The following is a 25,450-nucleotide window of genomic DNA, read 5'->3' on the forward strand; positions in this document are numbered from 1 at the left end:
GGATTTCAAGTGTATATATTTACAATGTCCGACAGGCGAGATAAAATGGTAACTTCCATATCCTTGATAAGTTGATTATCTTATTCTTGCATTCGCCTCCAATATACATCAATTGTCATTCTTATATAAGTACATATTAGCCATTGTCTATTTACAATTCAGTTCAACAAATAAATCCGATGGGCTTCCGCTACACTCGTGTTTCTCCTGTGCATGTGTACAGAACCCATTGATGATCCTAACACAATATAAGCCCCCCCCCCCCCCCTTAACTTGGAATGTCCAGAACCGTTTGCTTTGGTAGACAGTCGCCTGGTTTACAAAAATCGACTTTCCTAATGAGGGCTGTTTTCATAAACATATACATACTTCACTAGCATTTATAGCACGTTGCTAAAAACAAATTCGTCATCGAAAGTTAGTTGACTAGGTTTTTGTATAAAAAATGAATATGTAAACCTCGACCAAGCCTTCAGCATAAAAAGGCGAAGATCTATGACCGAATAGTAAACCAAAGGATTGACCATGAGCTGAGCTGAGAAGCTACCATAGGTAAAAATCTAAAAACTCATAAATTCGCCATTTTTATAATGTTATCGATAACATATTTCCTCTAAAATCATGGTGACTTTCAATGCTCCTCCTGTTAAACATTATTGTTGTTTTAAGCGTACGCTGTTAAGGGACAAGCTTTGTTGTTGTTCGCGTACATTCCAGTGAAGACACTCGGCGAGGCTCGTGAACCAATCAGTGACCTGGTTGACGCAGTTGATTGAAGGCACAGGGAAAACGGAAGTTGTGATACGAATACTGCAATAGGGTGATAAAAACTTATCAGGATAACTACAGCAATATATTATTGTAAAGGCGGCTGGAAAGAAAAAAACACAACATGATACAACACCAGAATAAAAATACGTAGAAGTGTTCTGAAGGATACATAGTGCACAGAACGTTTTTTTTTTTTTGTTTAAAACATACACAAAAGAATTAAAAAAGGTAAGCAGCATTACCTCTCTCCCAAATCGAGTTCTTGCCGATTTCGTCCATCGAAGGATGCCCAGGCCGTATTGCGACTCTCGAGACTAACTACGATCTACAAAGCGTCAACCATTACAGCGCACGGTCAGTAATGTGGATCAGATTAGAACATTAAATATATATACTGTATCTCCAATCCAAAACGATCTACAAAGCGTCAACTATTACAGCGCACGGTCAGTGATGTGGATAAGATTAAATATATATATATCCCCTGATGAGTGGGCAACCACGAAACAGACCTGTAGGGAAACCTATGTAGTTTGTATTTTTCTCAAACTAACACTATACACCGCTCTACTTTCGAGTATTGAGCACTTTCTATGAAAGCCTTCAACCATCATTTTATATATATATATATATTTGTTTTGTATGCCCAATCCAAAACAAGCAATCAAAAACAGGCAATTTGATATGGTAAAATGGCAAACGTGTGACTGAATACAGACTGGGGAAGGAGGGTGTGTGTGTGTGTTGGGGGAGGGGGGGGGGTTGTAGGTGGGGTACCTTAAGATGAGTAGCATGTGAGGGCAGACTGGGGAAGGAGGGTGCGTGTGTGTGTTGGGGGAGGGGGGGGTTGTAGGTGGGGTACCTTAAGATGAGTAGCATGTGAGGGCAGACTGGGGAAGGAGGGTGCGTGTGTGTGTTGGGGGAGGGGGGGGGTTGTAGGTGGGGTACCTTAAGATGAGTAGCATGTGAGGGCAGACTGGGGATGGAGGGTGTGTGTGTGTGTTGGGGGAGGGGGGGGGGGGTTGTAGGTAAGGTACCTTAAGATGAGTAGCATGTGAGGGCAGACTGGGGAAGGAGGGTGCGTGTGTGTGTTGGGGGAGGGGGGGGGGGTTGTAGGTAAGGTACCTTAAGATGAGTAGCATGTGAGGGCAGACTGGGGATGGAGGGTGTGTGTGTGTGTTGGGGGAGGGGGGGGGTTGTAGGTAAGGTACCTTAAGATGAGTAGCATGTGAGGGCAGACTGGGGAAGGAGGGTGCGTGTGTGTGTTGGGGGAGGGGGGGGTTGTAGGTGGGGTACCTTAAGATGAGTAGCATGTGAGGGCAGACTGGGGATGGAGGGTGTGTGTGTGTGTGTTGGGGGAGGGGGGGGTTGTAGGTGGGGTACCTTAAGATGAGTAGCATGTGAGGGCAGACTGGGGAAGGAGGGTGCGTGTGTGTGTTGGGGGAGGGGGGGGGTTGTAGGTGGGGTACCTTAAGATGAGTAGCATGTGAGGGCAGACTGGGGAAGGAGGGTGCGTGTGTGTGTTGGGGGAGGGGGGGGTTGTAGGTGGGGTACCTTAAGATGAGTAGCATGTGAGGGCAGACTGGGGATGGAGGGTGTGTGTGTGTGTTGGGGGAGGGGGGGTTGTAGGTAAGGTACCTTAAGATGAGTAGCATGTGAGGGCAGACTGGGGAAGGAGGGTGCGTGTGTGTGTTGGGGGAGGGGGGGGGGGTTGTAGGTAAGGTACCTTAAGATGAGTAGCATGTGAGGGCAGACTGGGGATGGAGGGTGTGTGTGTGTGTGTTGGGGGAGGGGGGGGTTGTAGGTGGGGTACCTTAAGATGAGTAGCATGTGAGGGCAGACTGGGGAAGGAGGGTGCGTGTGTGTGTTGGGGGAGGGGGGGGTTGTAGGTGGGGTACCTTAAGATGAGTAGCATGTGAGGGCAGACTGGGGAAGGAGGGTGCGTGTGTGTGTTGGGGGAGGGGGGGTTGTAGGTGGGGTACCTTAAGATGAGTAGCATGTGAGGGCAGACTGGGGATGGAGGGTGTGTGTGTGTGTTGGGGGAGGGGGGGGGTTGTAGGTAAGGTACCTTAAGATGAGTAGCATGTGAGGGCAGACTGGGGAAGGAGGGTGCGTGTGTGTGTTGGGGGAGGGGGGGGGGGGTTGTAGGTAAGGTACCTTAAGATGAGTAGCATGTGAGGGCAGACTGGGGAAGGAGGGTGCGTGTGTGTGTTGGGGGAGGGGGGGGGGGTTGTAGGTAAGGTACCTTAAGATGAGTAGCATGTGAGGGCAGACTGGGGATGGAGGGTGTGTGTGTGTGTTGGGGGAGGGGGGGGGTTGTAGGTAAGGTACCTTAAGATGAGTAGCATGTGAGGGCAGACTGGGGAAGGAGGGTGCGTGTGTGTGTTGGGGGAGAGGGGGGTTGTAGGTGGGGTACCTTAAGATGAGTAGCATGTGAGGGCAGACTGGGGATGGAGGGTGTGTGTGTGTGTTGGGGGAGGGGGGGGTTGTAGGTAAGGTACCTTAAGATGAGTAGCATGTGAGGGCAGACTGCGGAAGGAGGGTGTGTGTGTGTGTTGGGGGAGGGGGGGGGTTGTAGGTGGGGTACCTTAAGATGAGTAGCATGTGAGGGCAGACTGGGGAAGGAGGGTGCGTGTGTGTGTTGGGGGAGGGGAGGGGTTGTAGGTAAGGTACCTTAAGATGAGTAGCATGTGAGGGCAGACTGGGGAAGGAGGGTGTGTGTGTGTGTTGGGGGAGGGGGGGGGGTTGTAGGTAAGGTACCTTAAGATGAGTAGCATGTGAGGGCAGACTGGGGATGGAGGGTGTGTGTGTGTGTTGGGGGAGGGGGGGGGTTGTAGGTAAGGTACCTTAAGATGAGTAGCATGTGAGGGCAGACTGGGGAAGGAGGGTGTGTGTGTGTGTTGGGGGAGGGGGGGGGTTATAGGTAAGGTACCTTAAGATGAGTAGCATGTGAGGGCAGACTGGGGATGGAGGGCAGGGTGGAGAAAAGGCGCGTTGGGGAAAAGGGGTGATGAGTAAGAGAGTAGTGTTCCCGTATCTTTGATAAGAGGGGGAGATCAGGGAATGGGTTGTAACAGGAGGGCGTAATGGCACCTTAATCTCCACTCCTGCAGGTAGGACGATAGGGCGAAATGACAGCGAATGAGGGCAGATGGGGGTGATGAGTATGGCTGGTACAGTTGGGTGCACCATCGATGCTCCAGCGGCAACTGCGTATGCTGTGCTGCCAGTTGGTGTGGAGATGATCAGGCCTAAGAACGAGCCAGAGCTTTAGTGATAGGAGCGTTTGAATGAACTCTTTCCCTAGCATTGTTTGCTTTATAACAATGTTGTGTAAAAGTCTAAAAACCGCAGAACCGTGAAAAATAGAAACAAAAAGACACTGGAATGAATTAGTGCAAAAGAGAGCAAATATTGATCCGTTTATTTAGTTGTGGTCCTTTTTAATCCCAAAAATATTCTTGCAAAAAATTCTAAAAAAAATCTTGCAAAAAAATCTCTAAATATTGCGTCTGATTAGCTTCATCGATAAAAAAGGGAAAAGAGAAGGATGAACTCTTGATAGCCTACCTGTAGGCTTTGATAGTTTTTCCAGCACGAGAACCCCGAAAACTCAGAGTTCACATACCATGTGCCATCTCCATCTGCAGAGCGCATTACCCAAGATGGCGGCCAAGTTATGTGAACTCCGTGTTTTCGGGGTTTTCGTGCCGGAAAAATTATCAAAGCCTACAAGCAGGCTTTACTCTTGACTCAAATGATAAGGCTATTACTAACCGTCACCCTGGACTGAGGTGATGTGATAATCGTTACAGTATACCTCCAGGTTACTGAGGTAAGGAGATTGGCCACGGTCTATGACAACCTCATTCAGAACCTGAAAAAAGGTAGCAGTGAAAGAAGCAATTAACAAATAAATCAATATTTAACTTTGTGCTATTAGGCCATTATAGACAAGAATGCCAAAAGCCACATGATGATTTGAAAAATACTTTCACTGGCACTGCAACTAACAGGAAAAGATCGTGTCTTTAAAAGGTGTTTTATAGTTGGTGGGTTTAGCCTTACCGTGTATCTCTGCATGTTTGGTGTTTTGCAATTCTCGTTGCTGTCCGTGTGGTACTTAGTTATGATACAACGCAGTCTACTTCTTAATGTCAGCCTGGCGTGCCCTGGCATAAAATAAAACATGCAAGCGAAACAAGTGTTACAGTGTGAATTGTGCTTCTTCTAAAACATTGCATTGATACAAGTATAACAATATGTGTATAGTATAAAACAAATCATTGTAAATACAAGTTGATACAGAAAAATATTCTCCTTAGCAGACAATAAGGGAGCGACCATTTGATATCTAAATATCTGTTTATCTGTTAGATCTATCTATCTTTATTTTTTATTATTTTTTTTGTGGCCAGCTAGCTTACTCGATTGGTTTCTTTGGAAGCTTTATGTGCCTTTTAACCAATGTTACTTGTTCCCAGCAGTGGGAAAAGAAAAGCAGTTCCAAGGCAAACACCTTTCTGTAATAAAAATATCACTGCAAGACTTTACATATTCTTTAAATGCGCTCCAATTAATATAACCTAAATAAACTTTATATCAACGCTAGAGAGCCTTCTCGGAAACCCAGGGTTTGGGTTTTTGTCTTACTGTTTTAAGGCACTCTACGGACCACAGTTTACTTACCATCCAAAACCTTTGTGACGTGCTCCCGAAATCTATCAAATCTGAAGGAGGTTAGAAATCCGAGTGATCCCAGATGAAATGCCAAAACTGGCGGGCAGCTCTCCTGTGTCGGAACAGAGAAAAAAACATCAACTATATTACTGCAAGTTAGGGTATGACCACGAAAGATCGTATTCATCTCGACGCGGAAATTTAAAAATTTGTGATTTTTTAAAATAAAAAAAACTTTGTCAGTGTAAATGGCAAATAACAAGAAGTAATTCTATGACGAGCTGCTTCTTCTGTTTATCATTATTTAATAAAGAAGTTTAGTTAAAGTATATATATATATATATATACAATTCTTGGACACTCAGTGCATTTAATGCAGTTTAATACAAACTTGTTCCGTAGACCAACGTTGCCGTTAGTCTACTCCTCAGTTGAACTAACATTCAATGACATCAAGGTTTATCTACGTAAAATGTGCATGAATTGAAAAGCCGTTACAAACAGTGCGCGCTGTATGCGCGTACCGTTTAAATCGCCTAATAATTACCGAACTTTAGAATGAATTTGCGTTGTTGCCTATATGTGGAAACCAGTTCGTTCCGCTTGTTAAGTGTGGCCATCTCTGGCTTTATAATTATAAAATGTTTCTCTGTAGTGTATAAATTACATCTCTTACTTTCCTTAGAGTATGCCTTTGCTCTAGCTATTATCTTCCAACTTACTGTGTAATTGATTCTCCTATCTTTTAACTGCCATATGTGCTTACTCAATTCCGTCTCGTTTCTCCTACTTTCAATTCTAAATGAAGAAGCGTGATTTCTCCATCTTGTCTTAAACTCGTTTACTGTTAGACCTACATACGTTTCGTATTTGTCCCCTGTCTACTCTAGCTTGGTAAACTATCTATTTTTCAAGGCATTCCCCGTTTAAAGGACATTCTTCCCTTTTCCTACAATTACATTTCCTATGGTCCTCCACCTGCTCGTTGCCCCTTCTATTCAAAATGATCTTATTGTGCCCATCGATTAATTGTTTTACATTTGGCATACAGCTATAGCTAATCTTAAGCGTGTTCCTGTTGAAGATTTTCCTAAGGGTGCTGCTAGCGGGAAAAGACTTATCAACTAACTTAAGGAATTTTCTGCCTATATTTGTGCTTACGTTTTTGTTAAAAGGTGGATTATACCAAATAATGTTCCTTTGTCTATTGCGTCGTTGCGCATCAGGCCTATGTGCTCTTGGCTGGAACTTGAGCAGGTAGTTATAGCCGCTTTTCCTCAGCGCGTTTTGGTATCGCGGTGCGGCGTTGTTAAAGGTTTCCTCGTCATAAGATATTTCTGACCTATATTCCATCATTTAGTAGAAATTAGACGATTCCCTTGGTTTTTACAGATAGCAGAGCAGCCATTTGCTGATTGCCATTTGTACAAAGACATGGAAACCAATACACGTGCAAGCAAACGCCTCTTCCTTTTCTGCACGCCCATCTTTAAAGCCGCATTGTCACCAGTTTAAAAAACAAAAGAATCTATTAAAATCCGACATATTAAACAGGCTATCCGCTCTAAATTATCAATCACATTCTCAAAAAAACTTCCAATATACACAATGCTTTCAATATTTTGAAATATTTTTCGCGTTTTCCGTTAAAAATCATCGGAGATTGTTACGTAATCGACCGGAAGTAAACTGGTGAAAATGCGGCATTAAGCATTAAACCGAGGCACTCACAAACGCACACGAGTAATTGTGCAATTACAAACGCACACAAGTAATTGTGCAATTACAAATGCACACAAGTAATTGTGCAATTACAAACCTGAAAGAGTGTAGAGACGTGAAGAAGCGTCCCGTCACCACCGAGACAGATGATAAAATCAATTTGATCTTCGAGATTCTCGCCTGCAACCACGTCAAAATAAGTAATTATTTAGGAAAGCATTGATTTCCACCCATTTGGAACATTTTCTTTCATCTAGAAAATGGGGAAAACCCGCTGCACAGACGATACGGACTATAGAAAATGCACAAGAATCAAACTAAGATAGCAAAATCTATACAGACATGCATAATATAATAATATAATATTGTTTATTGATGCCTCTAGCAGTTAAGAGCTGAATTACAGGCAATTTGCGCATTTAGAAAAAGAAAAAAACACTTATACTTGAAATTTTACAGTTACAAAATTTTTGAATCTATCGGTGCTTACAATCATTGGGTGGGAATTTCTTCCAGACCTCAGACACGTGTTATTAGTCGAGTGAACGACTCTGTTATTGACAAGCGGAAAGATGAGATTGTCCGGTTTGGTTTGTTTTACAAAGTTGGCACATTTCTCTAACCGTCTCTGCTCTAAAGTTGTTAAGTTAGCTCTAACGAGAGCACCAAATATGGTACATCAGGCCAAATTATGGCTATGGCTCTCTTTTGGATGTTTTCTAATGAGTTACACAAATACTTAGGAAGACCGGCAAAAACAACCGATGCATACTCGGTGGAAGATCTTATGAGCGCGCAGTAAGCTTTTATGATTTCAGAAGGTGGAACACCACACTTTTTTAGTTGGCGAATTGCATACAATCGTCTGTTGGCTTTCTTGACAACGCAAGCATGCGCATCCCATGTTAGATCATCTGAAATATGAACCCCGAGTAGCTTAAAACTGGCTACTTGTTCAATCTGAGATCCTCCGACAGCGATGGGCCTTGGCACGCAACTATTGTAGTGAAGAAAGTCAACAGTCATGGTTTTGCATTTACGTGGGTTGAGGCGCATGTTATTCTGGTGTGCGAACAAATTGATGTCGTCAACTAAATGATTCAATAAAGAAGGCGAGTTCCTCGGGACGATCTCAAGGACCGTTAAGTCGTCAACATATTTCACACGAGGACCCCAGGAATTCACCAGCGCGTTAACCATAACTGCAAAGAGTATGGGGCCTAATTTAATCCCCTGTGGAATGCCACCCCTTAAGGTTTGTGAGCGGGAAAGCGTAGTACCAATGCGTGTGACTTGGGATCTTTCGTGAAGAAATGATGCGAACCACCTAAGAAGACTACTATGAAAGCTGCAGTAAACCTACACGTTCTCCCTAACACTATAAAAACACATTCATTTTATATTTACCCTCTTTGAACGTAACAAGTTTCCTCCACACATTTACAAAGCTGTCATCATTTATGACTGCGGGCTCATCCGTTAACGACGCTTCCACGTGGACTACCATTTGACGCTCCTACAGCCAGTTCACATGCGCAATCAGAACAAACAATGTTCATGCATCAAAAACACAGGAAGCCCATAAAACGCACACAAACAATAAAACGATGGCACATTGCCGCAATGGCGAGCCCAAAGCAGAGAGTAACACAGTACAATACTACACAGGGAGCCCATTACACGCGCACAAACAGTCCCATTGCCGCAATGGTGAGCCCAAACTAGAAAGTAACACAGTACAATACTACACAGGGAGCCCATTACACGCGCACAAACAGTCCCATTGCCGCAATGGCGAGCCCAAAGTAGAAAGTAACAAAGTAAAATACTACAAAGGGAGCCCATTACACGCGCACAAACAGTCCCATTGCCGCAATGGCGAGCCCAAAGTAGAAAGTAACACAGTACAATACTACACAGGGAGCCCATTACACGCGCACAAACAGTCCCATTGCCGCAATGGCGAGCCCAAAGTAGAAAGTAACACAGTACAATTCTACAAAGGGAGACCATTACACGCGCACAAACAGTCCCATTGCCGCAATGGCGAGCCCAAAGTAGAAAGTAACAAAGTACAATACTACACAGGGAGCCCATTACACGCGCACAAACAGTCCCATCGCCGCAATGGCGAGCCCAAAGTAGAAAGTAACAAAGTACAATACTACAAAGGGAGCCCATTACACGCGCACAAACAGTCCCATTGCCGCAATGGCGAGCCCAAAGTAGAAAGTAACACAGTACAATTCTACAAAGGGAGACCATTACACGCGCACAAACAGTCCCATTGCCGCAATGGCGAGCCCAAAGTAGAAAGTAACAAAGTACAATACTACACAGGGAGCCCATTACACGCGCACAAACAGTCCCATCGCCGCAATGGCGAGCCCAAAGTAGAAAGTAACAAAGTACAATACTACAAAGGGAGCCCATTACACGCGCACAAACAGTCCCATTGCCGCAATGGCGAGCCCAAAGTAGAAAGTAACACAGTACAATACTACTGGATGGAAGCACGGGTGGCCTAGTGTGTTAGCGCGTCGGCCTCTCACCGCTGTGGGCCAGGTTCGAATCCTGGCTTTGACTGGGGATTTTTCCTGGTTCATGCCTTGATTCGAATTTGTGTCACAAGTTATTCTCCCGTGTTTCCAGTCTTTTCGGATAAGGACACTAAACCGGAGGTCCCGTCTCTTCAAGCTGCATTACACTAACCTGAACCGAAGGGACGCAAAAGAACCACTGAGGATGCAATAAACCCTCTGGCAGTGACCACCCTCAGTGACAGTGCTTACTAACAATACACACAAGGGGGCACTTGATGTGGAGCCTAGCTCTGTAGTGCCTTCCGCACCAGTAGAGCTGGTGGAAGTTAGTACACTACATAGGGAGCCCATTACACGCGCACAAACAGTCCCATTGCCGCAATGGCGAGCCAAAAGTAGGAAAGAAAACAAACAGAGTTCCCACCAATACACAGGGAGCCAAAGTGAGAAGGCACAAATATGGTGGGTTCCAGAAGGCATAAAAACAGGGAACTCGCCCAAGAAAAAATAATGACACAGGGAACCCATGGATAAAAGTATTAGGGAGTCCGAGTAGGGAAGAGAACCAGGGAAAGAGGGAGTATACACTGGAAGACAAAAGGCAAAAAAGGGGGGGAGGTCGAGAAGGATTGTAGGAACACAGGGAGCCCGTGGTGCATGGTGTGCAAGAAGGATTACACACCTCTACCAGCCATGCGCAGAGCTCTTTGAACTTGGAGGTTATGTTACACTCGAAGATCTTCTTCACAATCAAGACGTGAGCAGCGGGCTTAGTCCAGGCTAGCTTGTGCTCAGACGGATCTACCATACGGCTAAAATTAAGAAATAGCGTGCTTAGTCCAGGCTAGTTTGTGCTCAGAACGGATCTACCATACAGCTAAAATAAAGAAATAGAAAACAGAGAACAGGACCGGTAAAAAGAAATAAACTGGATAATTTATTCTCTCTAAAAAAGGAATTATACAAGAAAAAAAAGGCATATCCATTGCTCTTGGGCTTATTTCATATTTTAATGGGGGTAATCAAATAACTGTGAAGTGGAAGTGTTTAAAATCGGTCCAACACGAATAAGTCGAGTTCTGGGTTTCAGATAGAGTTTGCAAGGTATCTAAATAACGTGTTAGGTTGTCCTGGATAAATAACTGATGTCATAAAATAATTTAGTGAAAAAAGGACATCCTTTCAAACATGAATCCCAAGAAAAATTCGCTTCTCCAAGCAGAGATTCGCAGTAGTGCTCCAATATTTTTTTTCGTTTGTTTCTTGTACGCACTTACGCGAAAGTAAGGAGATATGCAAAAACACCCTTTAACGGGAGAAAGATAATTATAATTTCAAATCAGGAAGAAAACGGCAAACTCGGCCTCCTCGGTCACTGCCAAAAAGAAAGAAATTAGACGCCGTAAATAAATGCAAGGAATGAAATAATATCTTGCCATATAGTGATCACCGTTTCGGGGTTCCGAGAGTGTGCCATATCTGCACTGCTAGAACTAGAGTAATGTGGTTCTTGATGTTGATTTCTTATGCTGTTCCCTAAAGTTTGTATGAAAAAAAAAAGTAATTCAAGGATAAATCCTTTTTTTTAACTTTTTCTTATTCATAGTAAATATCAGCTAAGTTTTGGAACGAGTTTTGAAATGTTCCATCAGCCTGCAGCAACATTTCGAAATTATTTCATATGTTGGCTGGAGTACGGCTTGAAAGGGCAAATATGTTTTAGTATTTTTCTCGGCAAATCACGCTGTAGCTAACCAGAACTTGCCGATTTAAATCTTGCCAACACTTTTGTGCCACTAACCTGTTATTTTTGTTTTCCAGCATCTTTATCACTTTTCAGTATGGGAATTATTATCCCATACAGAAATAATATAATCATATATTCTCTTGTCACATATTATCACGATATTCCACGTAAAAGCTCACAAATACTAGCTAATCCTTAAACCCCAAAATGCAGATTTATCAGTTAGTCTTTGTGGGCTACTAAAAGACAATATTTTAGGCCTGAGCAAGCACGTCGCCTTGTATTGTGTACAGGCATCCACCCACGACTCATTTCGGATACAGCAAGCAACCGCCTATTATAATACACAGTGACTAAATGAGGGGTAGCTATTTATATTTTTTTTATTTAGGATACAGCAAGCAACCGCCTATTATAATACACAGTGACTAAATGAGGGGTAGCTATTAATATATTTTTTTTTGATTTTGGATACAGCAAGCAACAGCCTATTATAATACACAGTGACTAAATGAGGGGTAGCTATTAATATTCTTTTTGATTTAGGATACAGCAAGCAACCGCCTATTATAATACACAGTGACTAAATGAGGGGTAGCTATTAATATTATTTTCGATTTAGGATACAGCAAGCAACCGCCTATTATAATACACAGTGACTAAATGAAGGGTAGCTATTAATATTCTTTTTGATTTAGGATACAGCAAGCAACCGTCTATTATAATACACAGTGACTAAATGAGGGGTAGCTATTAATATTCTTTTTGATTTAGGATACAGCAAGCAACCGCCTATTATAATACACAGTGACTAAATGAGGGGTAGCTATTAATATTCTTTTTGATTTAGGATACAGCAAGCAACCGCCTATTATAATACACAGTGACTAAATGAGGGGTAGCTATTAATATTCTTTTTGATTTAGGATACAGCAAGCAACCGCCTATTATAATACACAGTGACTAAATGAGGAGTAGCTATTAATATTCTTTTTGATTTAGGATACAGCAAGCAACCGCCTATTATAATACACAGTGACTAAATGAGGGGTAGCTATTAATATTCTTTTTGATTTAGGATACAGCAAGCAACCGCCTATTATAATACACAGTGACTAAATGAGGGGTAGCTATTAATATTCTTTTTGATTTAGGATACAGCAAGCAACCGCCTATTATAATACACAGTGACTAAATGAGGGGTAGCAATATATATTTTTTTTTAAATAAAGCGAGAAAATGCTACCTTGAAAATACTACATCAGCGGTTACCCAAGCGAGTTCGTAGTGTGAAAAAAATACTCGAAATTATAGTCTGTACCCACAGTGGAAAGCGTCGAAATAAAAGAAACAGCAATCGCTTCTTGTTTCACATAGCCTACTTGTAGGCTTTGATAGTTTTTCCGGCACGAAAACCCCGAAAACACGAAGTTCGCATACCATGGCCGCGATCTTGGATAACGCGATCAGCAGGGGGAGGGGGAGAAAAATGCGCGGCGTAGGGGGAGGGGGAGAAGGATCGCGTTATCCAAGATGGCGGCCATGGTATGCGAACTTCGTGTTTTCGGGGTTTTCGGGCCGGAAAAAACTGTCAAAGCCTACAAGTAGGCTATGTTTCACAACAAACTATAATTATGGCTAACTTAGTATTTCCAAGACCTTGAGCGGGAGGCTGTAGTGTGACAAAATGCCTGAAATAGACTGTACACAGAACGGAAAGCATCGGAATAATAATAAAAAATAAATTAAAAAATAATCGCTTCTTGTTTCTAAACAAGGAAATAGTTTCGCTTATTTACTTTTATTTATAAGGTCATTAGATTGGATTATTTAAGGTGGCTCGACTTAGTATTCCCTCCATCACACCGCCCATCTTTGAAATCACACTGCGTAAAGAAATAATGGTTTCAGATTCCATATCCAATACACTAAATCGATAACATTAAGATAATAGGAAATAATACTGACAAAGACTGTGATGGCTGCAAAGGAGACTACCTGCCCCCATGCATTTTTAAGCCTGTTACAGCCCTGACAAGTGGCAATACTCCACAAGTCCAGGCCTGTATTAACAGCCCCCAACAGAACAAGTACAAGGGGCAGGGCAAACTGGACCGAATTGGCTCTATCAAGCTCAACAACCCAAAGGGATAGCTAAACAACCCCAAGGAAAATCCCAAGGAAATTCTAAACAGCTAACAGCTAAAAAACACAATTACCCTTTTCATTTTTAAGTTATAATTGCCTTACAAACAACTGTACTGCACCAATGAATACATTATTGCCAGGACAAACTTACAGTAATGAGGGAATTGCATACTATACTTCAATTTTTGGTGAGTAAATCAAACATGGAAGACGTCTTGTCCACAACTGCGCAATTGCTAGACTTCCCAAGTTGCCTCTGAGCAACATAATATGCAATAAATCCATGGGGAGGGGGTGGCTATAAAAAGTGGATTGGGGGTGATTGCCTATATTTTAGGTTTAAACAGCCAACTGCTATCACATAGAGAAGGTAAATGATTCTGTTATCCCTTTGGGGGTATCATGCAGTGCCAGATCAGAGGGAAAATAAGAAAGGACATGCAATACTATTTAGATTGGACACAGCTTATACGGTTTAGATTTTTTTCTCAGCATCAAAGATAAGTTTGATACCAGGATGAAGCAAAATGCTCATGTTGTAGATTAACCACAGTAGAACCTATATTAAACAGCCACTATCCAAAGTCCATAAATATTTGTCATTTTCAAGGTGACCTCTACTAACCTCTCATGGCTACCATCTTCTAAGAGATGTCCCTTGCGTCCGAAATTGTGCATAGGTTCTGGGGGATTGATAGACCTCTTTCTACAAGACAATCTAGAAAAAAAGTTAGGGGTCAGGAGAACTGCACACTAGACATCAACTGAAAATGGATCATGTTTATTGTAGAAAAGAGAGTGTGAGGCACCACACATCTGTTATATCCCTCTTCTACTTGCAGGTCCCACCTCTAAATTAATGTTTCTAGATTTAATACTTTTGATTCCACTTAATCACTTTGTTCCCAGTAATCTGTTACCCTCCTTTTGGCTTTGGGAGGGCAAATAATAACATAGCCAGGGTTTGAGGGTGGAAGGCATTGCATCCAGTTTTTGTGTCAGGCATAGTTCTATTTTTCCTCTCAAACTTTAGAAAAAATAAAATCGTCTGATACTCAAGCTAAAAATAAGAAAGAAATCATGACTAAAGAAAACAACCTTGCACTATCAATAAATGCTAAATTCTTAAATAATAAACGTGTTTATTCCTCGGTACATTATCGAGCGGCAGAATCTGTAACACTTACGATAATGAACCGATGTACGATAATGTACCACGGAATAAAATGATCCCATATTTAAAACCTTTAATGCTTTATTAAGCCTCCTGAGCATATCTATGGCAATAAGAATTTGCTTTTTAATTCGAAGAAAAAAGCAAAAAACTAAAACTTCCATACGAATAGAAAATCGAAGTCAGTATACAGATCCGTATGAATAGCCACTGCAAATAATAAAAAAGTAGTGCTTGCGTTATTTTACTTAAAATTGTAAAGCATTAATAATTCATACTGGTAAAAAATCAACGTCGTGTTGATTAGATCTGGTAGCGCTTGGAAATTCACGTTATATTTTGTTCAAATGTTTGTTTGAAAGATTCAGATCTTTCAGTTGCTTTTAGACACTGAGGAAGATGCAGTAGCCTCGAAACGCCTGTATTTTTACAACATTTTTACCGCTGTAAACAAACATTTCAACAAAATATAACATTGAAAATTCATATCAAGGACGCCATATTATGCACAGCCGGTGTCCTTTAAAATGCTAATCAAATTTCGGTGATAAGAGAACAAATAAACAAATAAAAGGTTTTTCGAGGGATTGGAGGTATCAAACTTAAGCTAGAAATCTCAAGCAGTTTGGATGCCAAATAGCATAAAAATTTAGGCATTTAAGCTTATCTTTTCTCCAACCATCAACCATCAAACATAAAAAAAACAGCGAAGTGTAACAAGACAAATTCTTCAAGTTCATTAGATACTATGCAGACATAAAAAAACGAGAAAATGATCTCCTTTTCCAAGCGACTGAGCTGAGAGTTGGAACTAACTCATTTATTTTGTGCTGCTCAAAGTAAGAGTGAGTCCAAGTAGAGCTTTTGAAATGATTCAAAGAAAAACTCGTAACGAAGTACACCTTTTATCCGGTACAGCTCTCCATGATCGAGGATCTGTCACCGAATCTCTTTCGTCCATACTTGTCCCGACACCATTCAATAAGTTTTCCATTGCTGGTAGTGGTGTTTCCAGTAAGGAATTTACCGAGTCGTGAATCGAACAAGGAACTGACTTCTTCACTATAATTTGATATTGATGTTTTCAAGCCGCTGGTCAGGTGAGCCAGCAAGGAGGCCACCACAGGAATACCAAAAGGGGCCGAATAACTATCAAATAACATTTGGACATTTGGACCATGGATCTGATGCTCGTATAAATGCTCGTATAACATGAAAGTTGGGCGCTTAAACGAGAAACAAAAGTATTGGTGGGCATTGACATGGGATCCACTCCTTCAATAGATGTTCTCTGTCGTTTCGAATATTTCTTTATTTGCGTTTATCGTTTATGTTCTCTATGGGGGCTGAAGGTTTCAAAATGCAAATTTTGAACAGGATTTTCACGAAACCGTCCAATCAGAAACAACTGAATGCTGAGAGGATTTTCCCGACAAGTACCAACACTAAAACTATTTCCGGCGGGTACGAACGCGCTCTGATTGGCTGCTTTAACAATCGGAAATCAAAACCGGCAAGTCTCAATAGACGAGAGCACTTCATTGACTCTTGAACGAGAAACATGGCTGGCCAGTTGATCATTTCTCTATCTTTTGTAGCGTCTCTCAACTTCTTTGTCCAGGCTGATCTATTGGATAACTTGAATTTCACAAGGACAAAAACAGCGCAATACGACGAGTTGTATAACGATGGCTTGTACGCTTACAATTTGAAGAACTATTCAGCTGCCGTAAAATACTTCGAACAAGCGATAGCTGACTACAGACAGCAAAACGAAGTCAAACTTCACTGTCGCTCAACTTGCGCAGAAAAGTTTCGTAAATCGCTAGGTTTCCGTAATGTCGGGGCTGTCTTAAAGGACATTGAGTTAGAATATTTTAGATTCACTATTTTTTCGCGAAAATGCACGCAAGTATGTCGTGAGAAATACTTGGGCAAGAGGGCTGCCGTGAGTCCACGCGTGGACGAAGATTTCAAGTTCAGGAGGGCATATTCCTATCTGCATTTCGCGTATTACAAGGTATGCTGACTTCTTATTGCAATTTTATTTATACTCAAACATTAAACTTTGGAATAACGTTCGCTTTACGTGAGTTTTTACTCCCTACTGTAGTTGGTGTATTGCGTGACAGAAGATGTTGTCTGGGGCGAAATTCCTTGACATCCCCTGGAATGCTGTAACAATGAGCGGCTGTTGTAATATAGCCAACGTGTCCTATTCCTATTCAGCTGGCGTTAGATCTGTCACTCACTTCAAACAGATCCCCCAGCAACCCTTTCAAAGACACCATTCATCGGCTTTGAAATGCATAAAAAGCAGGACAAAGATTTAAAGGAAATTATTATTTATTCATAAAAAAGTCAGCATATTTGTATTTTCTATTAAAAGGTTACATAACCAAAAAGTTATATTTCCGTAGGCAATGATTGCATGTTTATTGACTGTTGCAGTAGTGAAAATTCACACAATATTCATATTTCTATCTCAAAATAATCTTAGATTAAAGAGCATACTCTATGTGTTATGTTCCTACAGTGTTGAAAAAGAGTATATGACTACTGGTTTATGCATCTTTACTTCTAACTGACGAGTGAGGGTAGTACCAAAATAAATATTTAGACAAATAGCCAATCAAATTGCAGGGACGTTAGAGTTGGCCTATAGAGAGCCTCAATACAAAAGAGACATCCCTACGTTCAGAGATTTTTTATTTAAACCAAAATTTGGTGCCTTAAGATGTACTTTATGTATATGGAGTCTGTGGTTATTTGCTTCTCCAGGGAACCCAGTTTGAAACAACTGATCTAGGCCTGGCCCATTATTGATATATATTATGTGACACTTGGTTGCAGACTGGCCAGATCATCAAAGGTGCCCGGGCTGCATACACCTTCCTGGAAACATCCCCAGATGACCAGTTCATGCTCGATAACATGAAATACTATAAGTCACTCCCCATTGTCACAGACGACCTTATGATCTCTTTTGAGCCAATGCTACACCAAGAGAAATACTTCAAGGCTGTTAAATTCTATGAAGAGCAAAAGTTTGAGCTGGCAGTTGAGGGCTTTGAGGAAACACTAAAGGAGTATTATAAGGCGTATGAGAGATGTAAGCTGATGTGTGAGGAGAAGAGGGAGAGCAACAAGATGCTTGGACGAAGCGGACTTTATGGAGTGTATGTGGATGTGTTGAGCTGTCGGGCTCAGTGTCCGATAGAACTGGCAACAGTCAAGGGGCACACAGTTGACAAATATCTGGCCAGACACTATAATTATCTGCAGATGAGTTACTGGAAAGGTAAGTTGCAAGTGTATAATAATGATGATAATGTCATATGATCGGGTTATTGGTAATACACTGTAGATGATAAATATAAATGATGGTGATAGTTATTGTTGGTGATAATTGTTGAGAGTGATGAGTACAGTGATGATGATGATGGTCATGAATGATAATTATGAAGATGATTAATCTATGTAATTATTATATAATATTTATTACCATTATTTTACTTGCAGCTGGTCAAACTCTCAAAGCTGCCGAATGTGCAACCACTTACCTCCTGCTTGATCCAGATGATGACAATATGATTGACAACCTTAAGTACTTCAGATGGTATTCCAAGGCTAATGGAGAGCAGATCCAGGCAAGAAAGGTAAGGTCTTGTGATAAGTATCGTAATACTCTTAACCAGCATTCCCAAAAAAAGTGCATCATTCACAATTCAAAATTTTTCAAAATTAGGGAAACATGTTTCTAATAAACTAGCATATCAGGACAGGGAATTCTTACCAGGAAATGTGATTCACTGATATTAGAGAGCATGATCAATTTATGCTTTACAGATTCATGATAAGAAAAAAAGTGCCCTTCACAAATCACAAAAATAGCCTTTACTGCCACTTTAAAGACTGCGTCAAAACTCTTTGAGACATTGCTTGTCATTGCTGTGTAAACTATTGATTCTAGCAAGTTCTAGTTCTACCTCTTTAGGAGGTTTCTTTGTGAGTGAATCATAAGACAGAAAAAAGTGACTTTTTTGGCTGTCAGTTTATCAGCTTTTAAAAAGTATCTTTTACTGATATATACAGGAAGTAATTGACTATTACCGTGAGGTCACCTTAGAAAGCAGGCTTCTACACCTTGCCGTGATGTACACAGATGAGGACAATATGGCTTTCTCAGACGAATTGTTTGAAGATGCTGATGCACCTGACAGTGAGGAGGACAAGAAGGATAAAGGTTTACAAATAGCAGAGGTGTGTATAGTGGACTAATGTGAAATTATTTCAAAACCAGTTATCAATATCCCTCCAATCTACCACCCTAGGCAGACAAATGTTGATTGGTCTCTAAATAGGTAATCCATTTGATTTGACTTGTGTTTGACTAGCATTCTATTGTTTTAAAGGATCTCGTAGAAGGAGAGGACTCAGATTACTCAGCCATCCGTCTATCTGGCCTTGGACCTGCCAGGAGTCCAAGTGAAATCAGACCCATCCAGGAAAAACTTAAGGAAGGAAAATATCAGGTATGTTTATTTAGGAATAGATATTTGTAGTGTGGTTTCAATACTCTGGCCTATTAAAACATGTCTCGGTGTCTACTCAGGGGTAGTCAGCTAGGAAAATGGGGGGAAGCCTACAACATGTTCACAACACCAGCATTGCTACTGTCAGTATGTGGGAAGCTTATTTAGTCCTCAAGTAAACATGTTAGAGATGAGTTGTTACAGAACATCACAGGAGACGTGTTAGCCACATTGAAAATGGATGTAGACCTAACCCTTATCCTAAAATAGTTTGCATAAACTGCTGACTTGCAGTTTACAGGTGAACTCTATCACCCTTAACCCCCTACTCAAATTCCTGGCTACTGTCCTGATAACGAACCAGTTTTATTTTATTTGTTCTCATATGATGTTCTCTCAACAGAATGCTGTTGTAACAATGACAGAGGACAAGCTCAATGGGAGCAATAGATTTGTTGCAGATCAGTTCATTTCTGAGGAGGAATGTAAAACTCTTATGGACCTCGCAAGGGTATGACTTTTTACTAATAACAGTTCTCTCTTTCTTGCCTTTGCTGCCTAACATATCACATTCTAGGACAGAGATATTTGGTGTGGTCACACCCAATTTAGAAAGGTGAAGAAATTATGTTTGTCAACAGGGTTCCAGCCTGGAGATATTGGATACACGTTGACACACAAGCCTCAGAAAAAAAAATACTTCTACTTCTACTGTAACTCTCTCCCCTAGGAAAGCATTCGGGCTTAATATGAACAAATACCCTGTTGATAAACATGATCCACTTAATAATTTGAGCCCCACACCCCTAACAGTGCAACTGAAAACTCCCCTTACAAAACAAACACTCATGAGGTGTTGCATAACAAAGTGGTCTATTTTCGTAATTCTCAATGAAACACTGCTATGCTCCCTTGCTTGAAGCCATTAACTTGTTTGAGGAAAACCCTATTGTAGCATTTAGAGCAGCCAATGGTAACTAAAGAATATCTGAGAAAGGTATCATTTGAAAGTAAAACCTTACTTGACTAAAATAAACATAAAGGCAAGCTGCATTTTTTATGGGTGCTTTAATGATCACAAGTCAGTGAGCCACCTGTTAAGAACTCACCTGAGTCTGTATCTAATTTAAATTGATTATTCTATGATATTATTCTCTGCCATCATTTTTTTTCCAGGAGCTAATACTAAAGATTGCAAACACAATTCCAGTCTTTGGTTGGTTCTAATCAGATCGGTATACACCTATTTCAGACATTAGGCTTCACTAGCTAAAATCTACGTGTTGCAACCTAATTGCTTTACGGATGATATCAAATAAATGAGTGTAATCAAAATCGAATCAAAGCTTGTAAAACTAAACATGTACATCACTTTCATAGACCAGGATTTTGCAATCTAAACAACTGCAGGTTACACATTGATTCCCAAATTGCAGCCTAATTTGAAACTGGTGTATGCGGAGGCAGTGCACTAAAGCACCTATATTTTTATTTCTCTGAATTTGATAAGCAACGTGTTATTCTGATTCAGTGCACTAAAGCACCTATATTTTTATTTCTCTGAATTTGATGAGCAACATGTTATTCTGATTCAGTGCACTGGTCCCGGTCTTACCAATGTTATTAGAACCAGTGTTAAATGAGAGTGCTCATTTAAATGTAACGCTATCAAAATGAGACTGCTACATTGTAAAGCATTGTTCTACCTAAAGGTTAGTGAATAACATAGTGCATGACCCTCTCAGATAAAGTCTAATAATGTGAAAACGAGGTAATATAATGGTGAAGGTTTATGAAAATAAATGGAAATTGATTAATGCCAAAAACAAAATTATAGCAATAAAGCAGAAATGTTGCCGAATGCCAATAAATTACTTTGTTAATTTGAATAATTTTTTACAGTAAAGCTTTTTGCAGAAAAGCGTCTAAACGTTTCCTGGCAACATATTTATAATTTTAAAAATATTTAAAATAGCCTAGACTACTCTTCAAAACATAAAATACTAAAAGGCAGCCATTACATTTTTATTTCACGCGTTCTCCAACACAAAATCTAAGGATTTTTTCTGTTTACTTTCTTACGTTATCTGTTTCATCGTCACCATTATTTGGTGTTTTCTCCGAGGGTCATGCTCCGCTATACATCCTTGTCTCTTGATTATTTTGGTCTCTGTCAGAAGACTGCCAAACTAGGAGATGGCTACAATGACCGGAGCATGCCGGATGGGAAACCTTTCTCGTTCACGGAGCAGGAGACTTTTGAAGGAGTTACTCCAGTGTCAGCGGCAAAGGTAAGAAATTCCGCTCGTTAGGGGAACCTAAGTGGCCTTCTGTAGTTCCTATATTTCCAGTAGGGGTGAGTAATAGTCATTTAGCCATCAGCAAAACTTTTGGTTCCAAATATACAAAATGCATTGATTTATCTTGTGAGTAAACTCGTGCTTGTCTTGTAGGCCATAATGCAAGGAAAAGTGGATATTGAGCCAGTCGATCTGTACTTAAACTCCAGCGAGAGGATGCGGGATTTCGTGGAGGATTATTTCCAACTGGAAACACCTCTGTACTTCTCATACAGCCATCTGGTCTGCAGAACGTCACTACCAGGTGGAATGATAGTCATACACGGAGAACCAAACTCACATAACACTAATACCTGTCACTGTGGATTCGCTTATCGCAGGCTTACTGGTCAATCAGATTGGTCTCCTTTTATATTGAAACCAAAGTCAATGAGGAACTGACTAACTAACTTGTTAGGCACCCTCTATCGTGACTGGGATATGCGCGAACTTTATTTTGGAGTTTGACAAAAAATATAAGTAAAAGGAAAACTTCTACATAGCGTAGAAAATCTCTGCAAGACGTGCGCCTCAAAATGCACTTCACATACGATTGCTTTGTAGTTGCGGACTGCTCCACATCAGTGTCCCAGCGGCTCTTATATGCCCCCTGATATAGGCCAAATCGGATGTTGACAGGACCTCTGGCTTAGCGTCCTTAGACGAGAGATTTATAGTCCCCCATCAGAGAGTCTGGTTTTTGCAATTCTGACAGAAATCCCAGGTTGACCCGGACCCTACCCTGGTTCCAGAGCCTCGAACGTCTCTCTATTTAGTGTCCAGCGAGGCATAGAAAGACGTTCGAGGCTCTGGAACCAGCGTACCCGAACCAGGTCAATTGACTTCAGAATCGTAACCCCATTACTGAGTTATCAACCACCTCCACACCTTTTGACACACCCTGATGGCCCCATTACTGAGTTATCAACCGCCTCTACACCTTTCGACACACCCTGATGGGTTTGCTGTGTGAACACATTTATTATTTATTGCACATAACGTGATTTCTGTTGACCTACTCAATACTCAATGTCCTAATCACCACGGGATGCCGGTTTGTTTCCCTCAGGGTCCAAGGAGAAGCAGCACATCAGTCACCCTGTGCACTCAGATAACTGTCTGTTGCACCATGACGGACCGGGCACGTGTCCCAAGCGATCGCCTGCATTCACGTGGAGAGATTATAGGTAAGTGACATGCAAGCAGACAGTATAAGCTGGGGGATAGGGGAGGGGGACGGACCGGGCACGTGTCCGAAGCGATCACTTGCATTCACGTGGAGAGATTATAGGTAAGGCAGACAGTATAAGCTGGGGGATAGGGGAGGGGGGACGGACCGGGCACGTGTTCTGCATTCACGTGGAGAGATTATAGGTAAGTGACAGGCAAGCAGACAGTAGCTGCTAAGGGATGGGAGGGGGGGGGTGAGTATTAGCTGGGGGGTAGGGGAGACGGATCGGGCACGTGTCCTGCATTCACGTGGAGATATTATAGGTAAGTGACAGGCAAGCAGCCAGTAGCTGCTAAGGGATGGGAGGGGGGGGAGTGAGTATTAGCTGGGGGGTAGGGGAGACGGATCAGGCACGTGTAAGCGATCACCGGCATTTTCCCCTGAGGATTTCAGCGCACACTGTATGATTTAATTGTTTAGACGCTGCTGTATTTATATAGATTTATTGTGATCCTGTTGCGGCGTTTATTCGAGGGTGTTGTAGGTTAGAAGGCGTTCTCTTAAAATAATCACAATTTTATAGATCATATTTTTGAAGAACAAAGTAATACCCTAGGTGAGACCTTTGTTTTAGGGCGGCGTTTATTAATATTTTAGAAATTTTATGATTTTCACTTATGATTGTTTTAATACAGTGCCCTTCTGTATCTGAACGAAGACTTCGAGGGTGGCGAATTCATCTTCACACACCCCAACGAGACAATTCAGGTAAAAACTTCATGACAAGTACTACAGTATCATCTTTTCTGTTGGACAATTAGTGTAATCGTTTGGACGATGCGAACTCTTGGAGTTAGGAGGGGGTTACTTATCTACCGACAAATGAATATGATATGTTTTCATTTTCCACAACTCGTCGAGACAATTCAGGTAATCTGGACCCCTCGCAATACTACATTATCATTTTATCATATCATATTATCATTATCATCATCACATTATCATTTTTAAAGTGCCCTTAGTGCTCCCTTGCTTGGGCCTTTTCCATGCTAGTCTAGAGATCTCTCTAGCTATTTAATCCATGCCGACACGCGTACGCAAGCTGTTTGTTACTGTAAATATAAAGGGCCACATACCTTGCTGCTGTTTTACTCATCAACTTAACCTGACTGTCTCACGCTCTCATTCACCCATCCACAGGCGGCAGTAAAACCCAAGTGTGGCCGAATGGTTGGCTTCTCGGCCGGTGTTGAGAATCTCCATGGAGTCCTCGGCGTGGAAGGTCGAAGGTGCGCGGTCGCATTGTGGTTCACGATGCGCGTCAAGCATGACGAGATGTCGCGATGGGAAGCCAAGAAACTCGTGCGCCAGGCCAAGGAAAAGATGGTAGGCAAGGAAAATCTGCAACAGCAGTTTGCCAAGCCCGATATCCAGAGCCATGCCGAGTTATAGGCGTCTAGTACAGAGGCAATTGAGTCCTCCATATTACTGCTGGTAGGCGGAGTAGAAAAACATAAAACAAGAGCGATGTGGCGCCAAGACCGAGGTTGGTAGACGAGTTAGTGTTAGCAAGCTGACAAGCCTAGAAGCATGTAGTAATAGAGGTGAGATAGAGGTAAGAGTTGACCACACACCTCTACATAATGTGTGTGTGCTTAAATATTCGGGGCGCATATTTTTAACCACCGAAATGCTCCAGAAACTGTGTTTCGTATATCCCCCCGTATTTTTAATTCCCCTGAATAGGGTATTCCTTGGTGTTACGGAGGGCTTTGTTTAATAGTGCTGTAGGCATTTGTACTCTCTTTCATTGTCTCGTTCTAAGGTCTTTGTTTTTGGCTTTTGTTCTATTGTGTTTTTGGTGCTGGTGCTCCGTAACACCAAGAAACTACCCATAAATCATACCAACGACGAATCATTGTAAGACAGCAGTGTTCTCTTGCAAATACTCTACCGAGTGTGTTGAATGCATTTGGCAAGAGATAACAGATAGTTCGCTGTTATGACCAAGTAATTGGTTTAGAATGACAGACGTACCTTCACTCTTAGTCACTAAAGATACAAATACGGCGTGTGCTGTTATGTTAGATAGGCCATTTAAAAAAAAGAAGATAGGATAAAAAGCCTTCCGTGCTATATTGCGACAGATGAAGACCAGAAGAGTTTATATAAGGGTAAGGATGTGACCACGTGCTGAAAGTAACTTACAAAGAAGCTATATCGAGAGCTTTTTATAACGACTGCCCTCGTTCTGTGAGGCAGTGAGGATTGCTTTACAATTTTCTGAATTTAAAAAGATAATATATTATAATATATAGAAATTATGTATTATAAATGACCACATTTTATAGAGTTTTATATAAAAAGAGATCTTGTTATATGCTGTGTGTAATCTTTTGGGCTCGTTTGGGTTCAGGACAAAGGAAGGAATTGTAAAACGGTTTTGTCCACATGGTCCGTTGGGTGTAGATAGTTTGCTTTTCTCCAGATAGAGGAAACAGTAAATTCGACTCCTTTTTATAGAAGACCAAAGACGGACAGAAGTTAAATCACAAAGAACAGGATTTGCTAAGTATAGGAACAAGGAAAGTTGTATTTAAACTCATAGTTAATTTTGCAA

The 25,450-nt window shown here is 41.5% G+C and overlaps 2 protein-coding genes across 4 annotated transcripts; one reads left to right on the forward strand and one right to left on the reverse strand.

The window, feature by feature from the left end:
• On the reverse strand, positions 1–15,886 carry LOC5517049 (NAD kinase). 2 transcript variants are annotated; one of them, XM_001636964.3, is made up of 11 exons: positions 15,688–15,886; positions 14,237–14,329; positions 10,399–10,528; positions 8,581–8,689; positions 7,271–7,353; positions 5,461–5,563; positions 4,840–4,943; positions 4,549–4,648; positions 3,865–4,022; positions 1,014–1,096; positions 1–810 (listed from the first exon to the last, which is right to left on the reverse strand). In XM_001636964.3, the coding sequence occupies exons 1-11, from the start codon at positions 15,777–15,779 to the stop codon at positions 654–656; spliced, it is 1,212 nt and encodes a 403-aa protein (XP_001637014.3). In that variant the 5' UTR covers positions 15,780–15,886; the 3' UTR covers positions 1–653. The 2 variants fall into 2 exon arrangements, with proteins under 2 accessions (XP_001637014.3, XP_032242820.2); XM_032386929.2 differs by lacking the exons at positions 14,237–14,329; positions 15,688–15,886 and adding an exon at positions 11,518–11,674.
• A 415-nt stretch (positions 15,887–16,301) lies between these two features.
• On the forward strand, positions 16,302–25,208 carry LOC5517048 (prolyl 3-hydroxylase 2). Of its 2 annotated transcripts, none has more exons than XM_032386928.2 (11): positions 16,302–16,805; positions 17,639–18,086; positions 18,308–18,444; positions 18,881–19,048; positions 19,201–19,320; positions 19,724–19,831; positions 21,501–21,611; positions 21,774–21,924; positions 22,729–22,846; positions 23,526–23,598; positions 24,031–25,208. In XM_032386928.2, the coding sequence occupies exons 1-11, from the start codon at positions 16,347–16,349 to the stop codon at positions 24,280–24,282; spliced, it is 2,145 nt and encodes a 714-aa protein (XP_032242819.2). In that variant the 5' UTR covers positions 16,302–16,346; the 3' UTR covers positions 24,283–25,208. The 2 variants fall into 2 exon arrangements, with proteins under 2 accessions (XP_032242819.2, XP_032242818.2); XM_032386927.2 differs by having other exon boundaries at positions 16,303–16,805; positions 21,498–21,611.
• The last annotated feature ends 242 nt before the right edge of the window (positions 25,209–25,450 follow it).

This window comes from Nematostella vectensis, chromosome 3 (assembly GCF_932526225.1).
Source record: "Nematostella vectensis chromosome 3, jaNemVect1.1, whole genome shotgun sequence".
NCBI lineage: Eukaryota > Metazoa > Cnidaria > Anthozoa > Actiniaria > Edwardsiidae > Nematostella > Nematostella vectensis.

Coding starts and splice junctions, on each gene's coding strand:
- LOC5517049 (XM_001636964.3), bottom strand. CDS start 15,779: ATGGAAAACTTATTGAATGGTGTCGGGACAAGTATGGACGAAAGAGAT. Junction 10,529..14,236: donor GAAGATGGTAGCCATGAGAG/GTTAGTAGAGGT, acceptor TCTTAATTTTAG/CCGTATGGTAGATCCGTCTG. Junction 8,690..10,398: donor TCTGCGCATGGCTGGTAGAG/GTGTGTAATCCT, acceptor AACTGGCTGTAG/GAGCGTCAAATGGTAGTCCA.
- LOC5517048 (XM_032386927.2), top strand. CDS start 16,347: ATGGCTGGCCAGTTGATCATTTCTCTATCTTTTGTAGCGTCTCTCAAC. Junction 18,445..18,880: donor AGCAGATCCAGGCAAGAAAG/GTAAGGTCTTGT, acceptor TGATATATACAG/GAAGTAATTGACTATTACCG. Junction 19,321..19,723: donor TTAAGGAAGGAAAATATCAG/GTATGTTTATTT, acceptor TTCTCTCAACAG/AATGCTGTTGTAACAATGAC.